The sequence below is a fragment of the Syngnathus leptorhynchus genome, chromosome 13, assembly GCF_054491065.1.
Source record: "Syngnathus leptorhynchus isolate UIUO chromosome 13, UIUO_Slep, whole genome shotgun sequence".
NCBI classification, from domain to species: domain Eukaryota; kingdom Metazoa; phylum Chordata; class Actinopteri; order Syngnathiformes; family Syngnathidae; genus Syngnathus; species Syngnathus leptorhynchus.
Window position 1 is genome coordinate 171,969 of NC_141207.1, and position 15,083 is coordinate 187,051.

At 52.2% G+C, this 15,083-nt stretch overlaps 4 protein-coding genes across 14 annotated transcripts; 3 read left to right on the top strand and 1 right to left on the bottom strand.

The window, feature by feature from the left end:
- The first annotated feature begins 62 nt into the window (after window positions 1-62).
- lrrc39 (leucine rich repeat containing 39) lies at window positions 63-4,439 on the top strand. Of its 5 annotated transcripts, XR_015067850.1 has the most exons (9): window positions 63-139; window positions 476-630; window positions 1,212-1,323; window positions 1,772-1,928; window positions 1,999-2,135; window positions 2,563-2,708; window positions 2,779-2,931; window positions 2,995-3,338; window positions 3,427-4,438. XR_015067850.1 is itself a non-coding variant. In XM_085927242.1 (8 exons), exons 2-8 carry the CDS (start codon window positions 518-520, stop codon window positions 3,008-3,010), a joined length of 834 nt encoding a protein of 277 aa, XP_085783368.1. In that variant the 5' UTR covers window positions 63-139; window positions 476-517; the 3' UTR covers window positions 3,011-4,434. The 5 variants fall into 5 exon arrangements, 4 of the variants coding, with proteins under 4 accessions (XP_085783368.1, XP_085783365.1, XP_085783369.1 ...); XM_085927242.1 differs by having other exon boundaries at window positions 2,995-4,434; XM_085927239.1 differs by lacking the exon at window positions 2,995-3,338 and having other exon boundaries at window positions 3,707-4,092.
- Window positions 853-6,770, bottom strand: trmt13 (tRNA methyltransferase 13). Of its 4 annotated transcripts, none has more exons than XM_085927234.1 (11): window positions 6,404-6,770; window positions 5,897-5,943; window positions 5,630-5,696; window positions 5,487-5,549; window positions 5,353-5,437; window positions 5,169-5,275; window positions 4,929-5,102; window positions 4,739-4,811; window positions 4,589-4,660; window positions 4,138-4,411; window positions 853-4,037 (listed from the first exon to the last, which is right to left on the bottom strand). In XM_085927234.1, the coding sequence occupies exons 1-11, from the start codon at window positions 6,536-6,538 to the stop codon at window positions 3,848-3,850; spliced, it is 1,287 nt and encodes a 428-aa protein (XP_085783360.1). In that variant the 5' UTR covers window positions 6,539-6,770; the 3' UTR covers window positions 853-3,847. The 4 variants fall into 4 exon arrangements, with proteins under 4 accessions (XP_085783360.1, XP_085783363.1, XP_085783361.1 ...); XM_085927235.1 differs by having other exon boundaries at window positions 854-4,037; window positions 5,353-5,422; XM_085927236.1 differs by having other exon boundaries at window positions 3,862-4,037; window positions 4,113-4,411.
- On the top strand, window positions 6,675-11,790 carry map1sa (microtubule-associated protein 1Sa). 3 transcript variants are annotated; one of them, XM_085927226.1, is made up of 7 exons: window positions 6,675-6,689; window positions 7,641-7,742; window positions 8,022-8,104; window positions 8,170-8,310; window positions 8,504-10,976; window positions 11,079-11,278; window positions 11,346-11,790. In XM_085927226.1, exons 2-7 carry the CDS (start codon window positions 7,664-7,666, stop codon window positions 11,499-11,501), a joined length of 3,132 nt encoding a protein of 1,043 aa, XP_085783352.1. In that variant the 5' UTR covers window positions 6,675-6,689; window positions 7,641-7,663; the 3' UTR covers window positions 11,502-11,790. The 3 variants fall into 3 exon arrangements, with proteins under 3 accessions (XP_085783352.1, XP_085783351.1, XP_085783353.1); XM_085927225.1 differs by lacking the exon at window positions 6,675-6,689 and adding an exon at window positions 6,944-7,151; XM_085927227.1 differs by lacking the exons at window positions 6,675-6,689; window positions 7,641-7,742 and having other exon boundaries at window positions 8,039-8,104; window positions 8,156-8,310.
- A 152-nt stretch (window positions 11,791-11,942) lies between these two features.
- Window positions 11,943-14,652, top strand: LOC147046688 (uncharacterized). Of its 2 annotated transcripts, XM_085927244.1 has the most exons (4): window positions 11,943-12,552; window positions 13,341-13,469; window positions 13,532-13,663; window positions 13,784-14,652. In XM_085927244.1, exons 2-4 carry the CDS (start codon window positions 13,460-13,462, stop codon window positions 14,320-14,322), a joined length of 681 nt encoding a protein of 226 aa, XP_085783370.1. In that variant the 5' UTR covers window positions 11,943-12,552; window positions 13,341-13,459; the 3' UTR covers window positions 14,323-14,652. The 2 variants fall into 2 exon arrangements, with proteins under 2 accessions (XP_085783370.1, XP_085783371.1); XM_085927245.1 differs by lacking the exon at window positions 11,943-12,552 and having other exon boundaries at window positions 12,958-13,469.
- The last annotated feature ends 431 nt before the right edge of the window (window positions 14,653-15,083 follow it).

A 15,083-nucleotide genomic window follows, 5' to 3' on the forward strand; every position in this document is an offset into this window, starting at 1 on the left:
TCATTTTTACATGTGAGCGACAGTGCCGTTTGGTGGAACGCTGCAACAACTGCAAGCGTTTCCTTTTTGGAGCGCTCAAGTGACCTTGCTAGTAGCTAAATTTAGCTTAGCTTGTGATCAGCCGAAGAGCGCAAACGAGGTGAGCACATTGCAAACTAACACGTTTACGAACAACTCTGCCTTCTCAAAAAACAACACGCACCTCACAACTATGACTTAACCAAGAGCAGCACACATTGCTGTCCCGGGCTAACCGGGACATGCTGCTACAGTAAGCCAATGTTAATGTTTGTGTACCAATGTATACCAACTCATGCAGCTATGCTAAGCCAATGCTAAGGTTTAAGTACCAATGTACACATGCAGCAATGCTAAGCTAATATAGAGATGACTAGAGAGCGATAGAAAGCGAGAAAGATCTGCTAAGCAAAGTAGCCCGCACTCCTGCCGACATGCAATTTTGTGACGGCGCAAGATGGCTGCCAGCAGGGTCCCAGTCATCACACTGTGACATCACATGGCGGCCGTTTTAGCAAGCGCCTCGGTCAGCGCCATGAAGACCTTATGGGAGACCAAGATCCAGAAAATTCAGGAGAATCACAACAACCAGAGAAGGAAGCCAGGCAGCAGGTGAGACTGTCACCACTTGATGCTGTTGGCTGTCAAGCTAAGATAATCATTTTGGCCACACACACCTTTGATCACGTCATTCTTTGGTCTGTGAGTTTGCATTCAGTGACGGAATGGTAATCAGTGTCTGGACATAGTCCAAGGTCAACTGGGAGAATACGCTCGCTCCAGCTCCATGCCACCCTGAAGGTTGATGGATGCCGGTGCCTTGGGGGGTTAAAGTAGCCAATCAACTCGTCAGAGCGCCACTACCACGTCGCAATGCTAAAATGCGATATTAGAAAAATCCAATATGACCGTGTGTGTCGTTGGTAGGAGAGGAGCAGCAGTTAGTCAGATTTGGGGCCACTCAAGCAAGAAACATGAACTTCCACTTAAGAGCATGACATCCTCTGCAGTACAATACGGCCCATGCATTCATCTGATAACATGACGCAAACCTGGAATAAAATGCATGGCACTCCCCAGAGGTGTCAGTTATTCCTCATCGACATGCATTTGCGATGTCCCGTGGCCCGCCAATTTGGACACAGGGCTTGTTTGAGATGTGGACGGAGGCCGTGACATGTGTTGCACCACAGATTGGTTGCGGCGGGCGTTTGGGAAGAGCGCCACGCGTTGGCTTACCTGCGAGACAAAGTGAAGATGCGAGATGGCCGGCTACTTCTGTGCCTGGAGCAGGAGGAATGGAAGGTGAGCGAGTTCGTCGTCACCTCACCGCTTTGTCAGGCTGACGCCCAACCTCCAACAATGGCGCGTCGTAACCGCACACAAATGGTTTGTTGCCAAACTCTTGTAAGGGTTCCAGGTGTCTGTACTGATAAAGTACTTTTATTCCGCTGTTAGCCTTCTGCTCCCCCTCTCCAATGTCCGCGAATAGGCAATACCATGTAATCGAGAGAAAAAAATCAAACGCAGTTAAGATGTGTCTTGTAAGGCAGAAGGAACAGCCAATTACTTCCCTGAACCAACACTGGCTCGACAGCCCAAATTATTTTGGACTGTGGCACTTAAGTACACTTCAACGTCGATACTTTTGGATTACCAGTACGTAAAGCAGTACTTTTATCCTTAGCGGCCACAAAGTATCCCCTGCCTTGAAGTGAACCTTTGACCTTAATTTTGTGACGTGCCTGTCCAGGCGCTGCCGGGCTGCTTGGTGGAGCTGAGTCAGGTCCAAGAGTGGCACATCCACCGGATAGGACTGCAGAAGATTCCCAGCTTCATCTCCCGCTTCAGCAATCTCCTGGTCCTTGACTTGTCGCGGAACGGGGTGACCGAGATACCCAAAGAAATCGGTGGGCGATTGTCAGAAGAGAACTCGTAGACCCTAAAACCAAATACGTGACTTCAGCACGTCTGTCGCAGGGAGCTTGACACAACTTCGGGAACTTTTGCTCAACTATAACAGAGTCCGCTTGGTTCCGGAGGAACTGGGAGACTGCGAAAGCCTCGAGAGGCTGGAACTTGCCGTCAACCGCGAGCTGGACCGGCTTCCGGACAAGGTATAGCCGTGACCGGTCCGCCAAAGGTTAGCTGGCTGTTTTCACTCCTGCAATTGAAAGAGAGCCCAAGCTTTTAGAATTCAAACTAAGATACATTTGACCTTATTGAAGCTTGGTGACTTGTTCCAGCATCCCCGAGGTGACTTGCGGCTGGGCAAAGGGCAAATAGTCCAGCCCCAAAAAGAGAGGAGAGGATTGATTCCACATTGCATATTTAAGCAGTAATACTGGCCTCATCGTGCAAAGCAACGCTCTCTTTCCAACTCTACTCGCACTCTGATGTCACAGAAGTTTAGTCAGGGTGGCTTTACAACGTAGCATTGCACAGTCACAGTTGTCTTGTGTTGGAAAGGCGGGTGGGCCAAATGGTGCCAGGTGGCACAAGATCAACCATGTGGCCTTTCTTCCGCTCCAATCTGCTTTCCAGCTGGGCCAGCTGAGGCGCCTGGTTCGCGTGGACCTGTCCATGAACGCCTTTGGCACCATCCCGCCTTGCCTGCTGCGCATGCCGGCGCTGGAGTGGCTAGACATGGGGGGGAATCGCCTTCGCTCCCTGCCCCAAGACATTCAGAGGTGGGCACGAGGCCACGCCACGCCTCCGTTGGTGCCAAAGGACCAGGCCCCTCCCTCCCTCTGCTTTCAGGATGCAGAGGCTGCGCGCCCTCTGGCTGCAAAGGAACCTGCTGGAGACAGTTCCGGAAAGTGTGGGTAGGATGTCCCGCCTGGAAACACTGGTCCTGAGCAGTAACCGGCTGAGTGACGTCCCCCCCGTCATGGAGGAGATGGACAACCTCAGGTAAAGGCTGCCCTCTCGCACGCGCCTCAACAAAATGATAGGAACTGCTGGCTCCTTGTGCAGTGCGATGGAGGATTAAGTCTGTCACCCGCTCGGTTGCTGTGCACGGGCATAAAGGATCTGCTGTACCGCCAATATGGCCATCTTGCCTCCACGAGCCCTGCGGCTTCAATACATCGAGTGACACAACTTTGAATACAATCCAAAACTTTCTCTTCTCCAAAAACCCGGCCGGGATTCGACTATATGGTAGTGACAATTTGCGTACGACTATGACTTGAGGCCATAGCGGCATCAAAAAAGGTGTGAAGTTACTAGTTTGAAAAGAGCACGCAGAATTCACTGATAGGAAGGTTATTTTCAAACGACATGAAGGGAAAGCAGCATGACAACACTCTGGACTTAAAGTAAGTCAACCAAAGAAGTACATGTTTTTGTTGACGTTGTGAAATGCTAAATGGGCTGGACTTGTCTTGACCCCCGCCGCTTCCTCAGCCACCTCTCGATGACAACCGGGGCTTCCTTGAGGACATTTTGACACGAGTGGCTGAGGGTCGGACCTTCTGGTTGGGAGTCGACCGTTCTACCTCTAACTTTAAGTGGTGGTCAAATTGTTTGCTTTGAGCAAGGCCATCATTTGGTCAACTCAATATTCCTTTCCTTTTCTCTTCCTGATCATTCATTTCTCATCAAGTGAGGAAACACGCAATGTTTTGCGTGTGTGCGCACCTGTTCCCCAGCAGTCATGGGACGCCTGGGCTATTCTTGTGTGAAGGTTTGTTAACTTCCGGGACAACCCGCTGACGCTGGAGATGGCCGACGCCGACGAGGAGGAGGAGGAGCGCGAGATGTTCGGACGAGAGTTCATGCTGACGTACATCCAGGAGGCCCGCAAGAGAGCGCTCGACAAGGTCAATTAGGAGGGAGAAGACGGAGGCGAGAGGGGCGTGGCCGTTAACAGGACGTTCTCCGGGGTCACCTGAGCGTCAACATAACGCGTCAGCCGTCCGCAGAATCCTCGGCGGCGCAGGAACTCCATTCTGCCGGCGTCCAGCAGACGCTTGCAGCGGCGACCGATCCGCTCGCGCTCAGCTGGCGACAACCATCTGCCGACGGGAAATAAAGGCAAACGGGCAAAGTTGGCGGCTAATGACTCTTCTTTCCAGCACGCACGCACGCACGCAGGTCCAGATGAGAAAGGCTAACCCTGGCGCTACTTCCACCGTTTGACACGAGGCTCGTGAGCCGCATGTGGCCCAGCTGGACATGCGGCAGAATCCCGAAAATTCGGCGGGCCCCAAACCCAGATCCGAGAAGAAGCGCCGTCCCACGTAGTGACGCCACTCGCAGCGGTGGTGGCAGCACAGCGCCAGCGCCAGGCCCGCGACCCTACCGGCATCGCCCGCCGCCGGGTTGCATTTGGAGGGCCGGCCTGCTTCCGGCACTGAGCGCTTTTGAAAGAGACAGCGGAGCGCCAGGTCTGAAAGGGAACGTTGCTAACGTCAAATTGGGCTGAGCCAATCCGGCCGGCCGGCCGCCTGCAGCCTCGGGCCCCAGAATATTCAATACGAACACGCAAGACACTCCGTTCAAATGAAGCACAGGGACCTGCGCTTTTGTAGATGGCACAAAGCAGCACCCTGAGCCCGACTCTCACCTGTGGCCGCGCCGCATAAATGCTTCCCGACGGCCACCAGCGGCAGCCCGTGATCCGGCAGCGGGATTTGACCTGGAACAGAGGCAAACACCGGCCGGCACATGAGCGGGATCGTGCCACCGAGCTGGATCACTCCGGCCGGGGTCTTACTCAGGTCGAGGTGCTGGATGTCAATCTGCAGCCTAGCGAGCTCCACGTCGCCCTCCCGATGCTTGCCGTCCACCTGAACATACCAGAGAAAAAGGGCTCCATTGGGTTAGGTGGGGTTGCGGGGCAGGAAGCCACTGACAGTCCCTTTTGCCCCCTTTCCAATGGGGCCGGACCGAGTTTGCTGCCTAGCCTTGAATCGGGTGCTGCTCCGCTCCACCAGCAGTATTTGCAGGTGCTCTTGCTTGTCGCCCTCCAGGGCCCGGAGGATCCAGTGCGACAGTTTCCCTCGCCCCGCCCCGAACTCTACAAAGCAACGGCCGCGTCGCAGCAGCCCCAGCATCTGCAGGTGGGCCAAGATGGAAGACTGCGGGGAAAACCTCGGACGGTTAGACGTGGTTGGGCGGGCGGCCGGCCGGCCGGCGGGTTTTACCTGCTGCTTCAGGTGTTTGCAGGCAGAATCGCCATTCTTGGGATTATCGATTTCCTCCTGGAGAACACCGTGCAACATGAAGTGCTCTTCCGGCTCACATGGCAGACCTTCAGACAACGCAAGCGGCGTCACATCTGTGAGACGGGCGGTCAGTCAAGACGCGCGTGAAGCTGAGCGCGCTCACCTCTGGAAGCAGAGTCCAGTTTGTCTAGCAGGTGTTGTAATCGGGCGGCGCTTCTCTCACACAAAGTTGCCTGTGGGTGTGGGCACTATGTTACCGATGGAAACAGTCCAGAATGAAATCCAGGCAGGCGTCACCTCTCGTTGCGAGTGCTCCGTGTTGTCGGCCGAGCCGGCGTTGATGTTTTCCACATAGTAAACCTGAGGAGACCGGCGAGCGTGTTGATCGTTTACGTGTGACAATGCCGGAAAAAAACAAAAACATTAGCCCAATTGCTCACCGGCTTTGCTTTGTCGCGAGAGTTGCACTTCCTCAAGTGCTTGTCCAGATTGTCTTTGCTGACCGTGCTGACCACAGCCAAAACAAACAACATAAATTGAGCTCGCATTCAGTTTGACAACTTGTAATGCGCCATCTGGAGTTCTGCTGGCGTGCTTTGTACAGCCAGCGATCGACTTCAGCAGGTCTGCTCCTACCCACAATGCAAAGCAGTGCAAACCCTGACAGACTCTACGTGTGTAAATTCAAAAGAGTTGGTGTCACTCACTGTTTGGGGTCGAGCGGACAGACGATTCTCCTGCAGCAGCCTTCTTCCTAGAACAGGGAACACAGAATGGAGTATAGGGGGCCCAATCATAATCATCGCCCGAAATATGACAATGGTACTTTGTTTTGACGTGGGATTCTTCACAGAAACCTAGCCATTCTATTTTGGAAAATATTTCAGCTCAACACCATTAGCTGAGCTTTCACAACAAATGACTAAAGACGCCTATCCCTATTCACCAGGTTACTGGTTCAACATTTGAATGTATTCAGTCATTACATATTCAAATGTATATGTATTCAGCCAGTTCATCGATCTTAATTGTCAGATGTGGGTGAGCTGGAGTCAGTGCCCGCTGACTTTGTCGCCGGTCCATTGGGAGAACTTGGTGAGCGTTTGTGCTAACCGCTCGTCCACCGTGTTGATCATCTTTCGATGTGTTGCTTGAACGTCATCTTATGATTGTCAGTGTTTTCCACAAGCAATATGAAAACGCATCCAACTTACGTAGACGTTCGTGTCCATGTTGGCGTGTTCTCCGCAAAACGCATGCCCTTTGGCGACGACCATTTTACAAAAACGTTTCTTTTTGTCCACAAAGAAGGCACATTTGCCATTTCGGTCGCATTCGAGCGCCGCCATGTTGGCCGATTCGTCGTGATGCGTTCACGAGGTGGTCGAGAGTAGGCGGGCGGGCGATAGAAGTTGCTTCTGCTTCTCTCTCGCTTAATCGAACTGCCCAAGGAAGGAAGGAAGGAAGGAAGGAAGGAGTCGACAACGACTAAATTTAACCGTGGGTCACATTTATCTTAGCAGTAACATTTTTGTTACCAAAAAAAAAATACGTGACAATGATAGGAAATAGGTTTTGTTAACTTTGCAGTGCTTTTGCGATCTGTGTAAAATAGTGAAGTCACCACTCGCTTCTCATTGGTCATCTTTTGTCGCGGTTACTCACGTGCCTTTACCAATTGGTCGCTTTCTTCCATCTGCCCGCCCTTGACGTGGCGGGCGGGAGGGAGGGATGGAAGAGGGAGGGAGGGGGAGGGAGGAGCGCGTCCTGAGCGTTAACGTGGTGAAGTCCCCACTGGAGCGGCCGGCCATGATGCAATGATGGCGGCAGGACGGGGCGGTGGCAGCGGTTCTGCTTCGGCCTCCGCGGTGGCGGATTACTCCATGCTGGTGGTGGTCGGGATGGTCGGGGCGCTGCGCGCTAGGGGGCACCTTGACCGGTTGTTGGTGCAGATCGAGTCGGGTGAGTTAATGCAAAGTTTTGTCGCCACCCCAGACAGGGAAGTTAGTTCGGGTCAGGCGTAAGCGAGGAGGAGCATACCAAGTACAGTATTACGAGTTTGGACAAAGAGTTTCTTTTCAATGCGATTTTACGGTGAATAGTTTTGTGTTCCTGATCAACACAGGCTCTTTACGTCTACTCTTGTCCGGGTTTTCTACAAAACATGTGGCAAAAACATGGATGAGCACATTTTTGAACGGTTGAAGTGAGGTCAAATTGGCAGAACTTTCGGTTACGTGTTCCTACCAGATCTAGCGCGAAAGGCGCGTGTCCGAACTTAAGGAAGGGCATGCACACTAACAAATGGATGCAATTATTTCCTGTCTGCCTATCAGAATACACGACTGTTTGTTACAGTGCATCATGAGAATGATATCACATGCTTTGGGTCCCCAACATAAGATGAGCGAGTCTGTTCTTCTTTCTGTGCGTGCATAATACATGTTCCAGGCGTGCGCTGCTGGCGTGTCCCTATGAAACTGGCCGTTCTGGACCAGCAGCTGAAGCTCTTCGTGTCCCGACACTCAGCCTTCTTGTCAGAGGTGATCCCTGGTGAGAAGCTCGAACATGATTGTGCAATGTGCAAAGTGACTATTATGTGAGGCTCCTCCGATTTTGTCATGTATCTACTAAGCAGAACCACTGTGAGTGATTTTTCACCCCAAAATGTCACAAAGATTCACTTGTTTTAACAATTTTCAAACTGACCTTTACCAAGTTGAGGTCGGGTTTATGGTCAGCTGATGGATGGATGGATGGATGGATGGATGGATGGATGGATGGATGGATGGATGGATGGATCTCAACGTGTTGCTGTTTTTTTGGTCACAGGTCAGCGGACGTTGCAGCACCGTGGAGACATTCTAGAAGTGCAAGTAGTGTTGAATCCAGCTCATGACCTCGTCTGCTCAGAGGTGAGACTGCATAAAGATTCTTGTTGTGCTTAACATTTCAAACAAAGTCAGTTCTCTGTGCGTAGGTGCAACGTCTATTGTGCAAGCCTTCTGGACACAAACTGCTGGTTCTGGCCGGCCAGTTTGTGGAGGAAAGCGGAGACATGGTGCTGCAGAAAGGCTTCTTCTCCCTTGGTGACTTGATCCGCATCTGTGCTGATGACGAGGTTAGTTAGCTTGTAGCATTGCTGCCTTGTGAGGCCTTCATGCTCATTTGTGGATTGCAGTGAGCTGCTCAGGTCAGCTGCCACCACCACATTAGGCATGCTGTGTTTGGCCTTGCATGATACTCTTGACCAGCTCTAGTCTGCAAGTGAAAAATACGCTGTCACATGTTCTTTTTGGTCACATTGTTTCTAGGTTGGTCTCGTGTGGAACTCGATGGACCCGATGGCAAAGGCCAATCTGACCCTCAGCTGTCCAAATGTAGGCCTTTGGAGGGACCTCTTGTTCAAGGAGAACAACCTCCAAGAATTTCTTAACATTCAAGTCAACCCTCCGGTGCTCCTGCCTCAGATGGAGGGTCTGCAAGAGTTCACAGAGTACCTCTCTGAGTCACTGGAGCCAGAGTCACCCTTTCAGCTCCTGGAGCCCCCCAATACCGCGGGATTCCTGAAACTTTCTCGGCCGTGTTGCTACATCTTCCCCGCCGGGAGGGGGGACTCTGCTTTCTTTGCCGTGAACGGGTTCAATGTCTTAGTAAACGGAGGCTCGGACCCCCGCGCCTGCTTCTGGAAACTCGTTCGGCATCTGGACAGAATTGACTGTGTCCTTGTAACGCATGTCGGAATGGACAATCTCCCTGGGCTGAACAGTCTGCTGCTGAGAAAAGTCGCTGAGCAGGACAGCACCTTAACTGAAGGTCAACTTGAAGACGATTGGATGAAAAAGCTCATCTCCCCGGAGATCGGAGTGATTTTTCTTAATGTTCCGGAAAAAGCGAAGGCTAGTTGGGGAGATCCCACCGAGCTCCGCAGTGGTGATCAGGGTGCGCAGATCTCGGAGCATTTGGAAAAACTCTCGCTCAAAGCGCGACCTTTGTGCCGGTCCAACGGGCCCTCCATCCAGCCGCTTGTCTTGTTCCACAAGATGGGGGTTGGCCGACTGGAGTTGTACCCTCTGAACCCAGTGGGCGGCAGTAAAGAATTAGATGACTTCCTGCACAGCGTGCCCAAAAGTTCCATCAAGAGCTCAGATCTTCCGTTAGCATGCCTCACTTCCATTTGTGCTTTGCTGGTCTGGCATCCCTTCAGCGATCGAGAGAAGACCGTCCGAGTCCTTTTCCCGGGATGCACGCCCCAGGCCAAAATCCTGGATGGACTTGAAAGACTCAAACATTTGGATTTTCTCAGTGCTCCTGTGCTCAGTTCAAAGGACCTGGAAACATTCAAAATAGACAAGTTGCCAAAGAATGCTGAGAGTCGAGAAAGCCTCAAGTCCAGAGACGTGCGACTCGTCGTTGCCTTACAGAAGGACAAAAGTGGGCAAGTTGCTGTGAAAAAACAGGTGAAACCAAAGCCGAAAGCTGTAGGAGAGGCTGCTTTGGGGCAAAAAAAAGAGCCATCAGAGATGCTCGCCTCAAAGAAGGAAGTGAAAAAGAAGGACGAAAGGGTGAATGCTGCTGCTGCTGCTGCTGCTGCCGTTAAGAAAGAAGAGAAGGAAAGTCTGAAAAACAGTCTAACAACAAAGAGAGAAAACAGAGCTGAAGCCAAAATTTACAGGAAGAAGGATGACAAGAAAATGGTGGCATCAGTTTCCAAAGCGAAAAAAATCGGTAGTCTGAAGATGGCCACTTCCAACCAAGAGACAAAACCTCAATTAGAGGGGGACAAACTGGACTTGACCGCTGAAGATGGGAACAGAAACTGCATCCAAACTACCAGTGCCAGAAAAAAGCCCCATGGAACTGAAGCTTCTGCTCATAAGGACTCCTCTGTCAACTCGAAAGCTTGTGCACTCACAGAAAATCATCAAGCTCAAAGACTTCCCAATCTGGACTTGAGCAGCTGTAGCCCTTTCGTGGAAGGATCCCTCATTACTCAGAACAAGCAGTCCATTCACACAGCCAGAAACCTTCCCGTGTCACCTTCTGAAGCTGAGGATTACCTCTCGGAACGAAAGCCGCCATCGACGATGGACTCGTCGACAGACCTCCGCTTCGACGGACACTTGACCGAGCCAAGTCAGGATTTTGCCCCACCGTTCAATGATGGCTGCGTACTCGGATCAGAGGACGGCGTCGATCTGTGCTTGGTATCGCCTTGCGAGTTCCGGCACCAACACGCAGAAGAATTCGAGAACCAGCAGCAGCAGCAGCAGCAGCAGCTTCTCGTCTCGCCGCCGTCCTCCCAGGAGCAGGGCGGTGGCGTGGGCCTGCAAATCCCGCCCACATCAGTCAACAACTCTCTGCTCATGGCTGCAGAGGAATTTTCTCCTTTGGCCGCGGACTCTTACGCCGCCGCCGCCGCCAGTAGTACCCTCTCTCCTGGGCCTCCTGACGTGAGCCTTGCCTTCATTCCGGCTCATTCCGGTTTCTCCCCCGACCCGCCGTTGGCCCCCATCAAGGACCCGCTGCCGTTCCCTCCGCACCCTGAAGCTTGCATGTCAGACGTTGATGTCTCCACCAAGGACCAAAAGATTTCTGTCAACAAGACCAAGAAAACAACAGGAACCCTGCAAAGGGGCTCTCATGGAAGCCTAGCAGTCCACAATGTCAAGCCCAGGGCCGGGAGCGCTGTGGTATTTAAATCGGGCCCCGCCTTTGACAGTAAAGTATCTGCCCGGATTTTGCTAGGCGGATCGCGAAATGCAAGTGCCAAATCTTCGGTGTCAGGTGAGCGAGCACCATCTGATCTCGTTAGCCATTTTGCCTCAGGGCTCGGCATTCTGTAAGATTGCCATCCAATCCGCTGAAAATGCTCACGTCTTTGCTCAGTGTCCAGAACTTCTGCCGTCCACGTTGACCTGGCCTACCTGCCGTCCGGGTCTGCCTCATCCACAGTTGACGCTGAATTTTTCCGACGCCTCCGCGCTTCCTATTACGTGTTGAGCGGTGAGGAGCGTGTCGAGGCGGTGGCCGTGAGAAGGATCCTGGATGCTCTGCTTGACGGAAAGAGCAGCTGGCCTGACGCACAGGTAAGCGGGCGGACGGACGCTGCGGTGGTGATGACAGGAGAACCTTCTGATTGCTCCACCTTCCCAGGTCACGCTGATCCCGACATTCGATTCTGCGGCCATGCACGAGTGGTACCGGGACACCCACGAGCAGCAAAGGCGGCTGTCGATCACAGTGTTGGGGAGCAACAGCACTGTGGCCATGCAGGAAGAAACCTTCCCTGCTTGCAAAGTTGAGTTCTGAGTCTAATTTCACAGCGAGGACTCCACACTTGCCGTGGTTAAGGACACACCTTTGAAGCCCGCCGCAACCCTTGTCAATGGCTCATGGTCATGACTTCCTGTTGCTGGTCTAGGAGCTTCACGCTAGCAGTCGACAAAAGGGTCCCTGCGCAATTTTTGGAGGCAGCGCTAATTAGGCTTGGCGAGAAGAATGAGTTGCCGCTGGTGCAGGTGGCTGAGGAGGCCTGAATGATCCTGATGTTAGCATGAAGCTCCCATCCAGCACATTAAAAGCCGAAGCTCATTATCACAATGTGCCAACACTCCACTTTGCCCTGCATTGGCGACCGCTAAGAAGAAGACAGGCAACACAGATACCAAAGAAAAACCAAAGTGGCAACCGTCCAACTGCTCTTTTGCTCGGCAAACTCTTCTTAATTTATTTATTTATTGTTGGCCAATATTTCCACCGCTCCATTCTGCATTTCAACCACTTCTCATCTGATACACCCATACCGGTAAAGATATGCTTTGTACATTGATATTTACATGCCATATCATGGAAAATCCACTTTTATGCTTTTATGTTCATTTTATTGTGCACTTGGAGTCTCCAAGATTGTAGAAGAGTGTCATCTATCCCTCCGGGTGTTGCAGAGATATTTTTACGATTCCACTTTATATAGACCGCAACTGAATGAGTCAAACTGAAGAATTTATAAACACTCATTTGAAATTTGCTTGTTGAAAGAAATAAAGTTCTGTTTGTGTATGAAAGTCGAACGCAACACTACCTTGATGGATGACCCCCCCTACACACACACACACACACACACACTAACACACAAGAAATACTTATTTTACTTGTAAAACAAAAATGTGGAATGAAATTCTGTCCCCACTATTGTACTTGGGAAATGAACGAGACATGACGACATAGACTCGGGGTTTCCGGATTTGACTTTTATTGTGAAAAGGCTTATTCGTGGTGCGGGCGCGGCTTCGGGGTGCCAGTTATTCATCCGATGCCGGCTGCGGGGGCTCACTGGGTCACGCACGCACGCACGCACGCAGTAAGTTGCCGAGTTGATCCTTGCATGATTTTGATGTCACATGCGACGCTGTGACGAAACGCCTTGTCTTGATTTGGTGAAAAGTGCTGGCAAGTCTTAAGTGATGCAAGCACACGGCTTCTTTGCAGAGGTGCGCATGCTTGGCGGAAGCAGTTTTATTGACGTGGGTGGGTGACTCATTCTCCCCGTAGAGTTCAAACAAATGCCAATGGGTCTTCTTTTAGTGAAGAACATTTTGCGATACCTGGCGCCATTTATTGGACAGGAGGGACATAGCAGTCACCGCAAAAACGTGACGCCGTTGCCATGACGTCACATCGGTCGTCGGAAATCCCACCTACCATATCAACATGACACCACCTAGCAAAATGTTCCTTGTGGCTATCAGACGCAGGATGCCATGTGGCTTCATATTGTGACCAAATCAAAGGGTGGGAGTCAAACCTTCATTCAAATCTTGGGGAGAAAAATACAACTTCACTGTGGCTTTTCGCACACTGCTATTGTGCACGCAATGTGGTCAATCAGGGATGCTGTGAAGACGGCGACGTTTGTCTTGACCAATAAATTAGTGTGCTATCAACCATCACATCTTGCACAGTATGGCTGTGTAATAAGTTGACGCATAGGAGGAGACACTCCATCCATCTATGGGACAAAAAAGACGCATCCGAAGGGGAGACAGCCATGAGCTAATCCGAAAGCAGCGTGGCGTCGCCTTGTCAATGTCAATACTACATGCCAATCCTTAACAAGATGACGGACCTGCGCTCCCTGCTTGCGTTCAGTCAAAAGCTGCCGGCCGGCCGGGCGGGCGGGCGGGTGGCGCTGCCCCATCTAGACGCCGACCGAGGCGAGGCCTGACCAGCGCGGAAGACGCTATCCTACTTTTGAGCGAGTAGACAAAATGAAGCGAGGTGAGTGGGGCGACCTGCGGGCGGGGCTTCAAAGCTTCTCTGTCCTCACTCTTCCTGTGTAGCCGTGTACTCGGTGGAGATCAAAGTGGAGCGAGACAAGACCACGGGGGAAATGCACGTCCTGTCCTCCAACACCAAGCTTCCTGTCGACTGCTCTCACGGAGGGGTCAAAGTTTACGAGGACGAACAGAAAGGTGATGTCGTGCTGCACGTTGTGCATCGTGGAGATGCGTCGCAGAGGCGGGAGGAAGCGCAACTTTCAAGTTGGAGGGCTCACTCATGAAACACGGCGCGTTCACACTTGTGCCCCCTAGTGGTCCATGAGGTCAATGGCCAGGACGGCGTTCATCTGCTCAGCGCCACCGAGGTAGAAGAGCTCATCCTCAAAGCCGAGCAGGCGCCCGGCAAGGTGGCCACGCGGGAGGCCGAGCAGGGGGCTGACAAGGCGGCCGTGCGGGAGGCCGAGCAGGGGGCTGACAAGGCGGCCGTGCGGGAGGCCGAGCAGGGGGCTGACAAGGCGGCCGTGCGGGAGGCCGAGCAGGAGGCCAAGCGGGTGACCGACAAGGCGGCTGAGTGGGCGACCCACCAGGCAGCCATAGAGTTACTTGCCAAGTCACGCCGGAGCCAGGGAATCACAATGGCCAGCGCAGGCGAGGCGGTCCAGGTTTACCAGTGTGAGCTGGGCCCAAACCCTGGTCTGCAGGTCAGCGTGGCGGCGGAGCACATCCCGATCCGCCAAGGGAACACGTCAACCTCGGGAGGCGGGGCAGAGCCCGAGGTGGCTGCGCCCCCACCAACCAAGCGCGAGTCACTAGGAGAGAAAAAAGCCTGCCAGTGCTGCAGTGCCATGTGATTCTGCAAGGGGCGCCACATAAACATTTCTGGAGGGTGGGGGTGGGGCAAATATGGCTGGCCCCTGCACTTTTTCAGCATTTATAGCTCGGAAATGATCACCGATCCTGATAGGGTTGTTTTGCTCAAATCCAACTAGTTTCAGAAGTGCTTCTTCCGGCTGCTGGTAGATGAGGTAGACCTCCGACTGGTTGCCAGCAAATATTGGCGCTCGCACTTCTCCATTGTATGTTTAGTCATGTATTTATTGAAAAATGTTACACTTGTCATCCTCATGCATGCTCATTGCACGTGCAATTTCTTCAAGGTGTAAATTAAAAGCACGAAGGCGGTCGTAAGAAAATGCGGGTTTCTTTAGGAAAAACAATGTCAAATGTGCTACTGACGTCTGTCGACAGATGCTGTTGACCCTGTCGTGTCACAACCAAGATGGCGTGCAAAGGTCAATTGTGCCCAAGGAGGTCGCACAAGCGCTTTTCAATGGCTAGCAGCTAACCCTATGCTTAACTAGGCTAACTTATTGGTTGGCTTAGACAAGTTGGAATGTACTTCTACTATATTTCCATTCATTTGAATGGGAAAAGATGATTTGAGCATCAGTGCAGGACGGGATGAGTCGCATGAGATCACATCAGTCAACTGCACCAATGTTATGATGTGGCCTACATTGCAAAATACCGCTCCAATTTTTTTGGGGGAGTCACACACACTCACATGCGGGAATCGAACTCACAATGTCGGCACACAAGACAGGTAAGTGCA

Bases quoted from the DNA above. Each gene is read 5' to 3' on its own strand.
- lrrc39 (XM_085927239.1), top strand. From the start codon at position 518: ATGGCGGCCGTTTTAGCAAGCGCCTCGGTCAGCGCCATGAAGACCTTA. The intron at 1,324-1,771 runs GTGAGCGAGTTC...GTGCCTGTCCAG, and splicing joins TGGAGCAGGAGGAATGGAAG to GCGCTGCCGGGCTGCTTGGT. The intron at 1,929-1,998 runs GTGGGCGATTGT...CGTCTGTCGCAG, and splicing joins CGAGATACCCAAAGAAATCG to GGAGCTTGACACAACTTCGG.
- trmt13 (XM_085927237.1), bottom strand. From the start codon at position 6,538: ATGGCGGCGCTCGAATGCGACCGAAATGGCAAATGTGCCTTCTTTGTG. The intron at 5,944-6,403 runs GTAAGTTGGATG...TCCCTGTTCTAG, and splicing joins ACATGGACACGAACGTCTAC to GAAGAAGGCTGCTGCAGGAG. The intron at 5,423-5,486 runs GTGACGCCTGCC...CCACACCCACAG, and splicing joins CGGAGCACTCGCAACGAGAG to GCAACTTTGTGTGAGAGAAG.
- map1sa (XM_085927225.1), top strand. From the start codon at position 7,007: ATGATGGCGGCAGGACGGGGCGGTGGCAGCGGTTCTGCTTCGGCCTCC. The intron at 7,152-7,640 runs GTGAGTTAATGC...TACATGTTCCAG, and splicing joins GTTGGTGCAGATCGAGTCGG to GCGTGCGCTGCTGGCGTGTC. The intron at 10,977-11,078 runs GTGAGCGAGCAC...GTCTTTGCTCAG, and splicing joins TGCCAAATCTTCGGTGTCAG to TGTCCAGAACTTCTGCCGTC.
- LOC147046688 (XM_085927244.1), top strand. The intron at 13,664-13,783 runs GTGATGTCGTGC...TGTGCCCCCTAG, and splicing joins TTACGAGGACGAACAGAAAG to TGGTCCATGAGGTCAATGGC.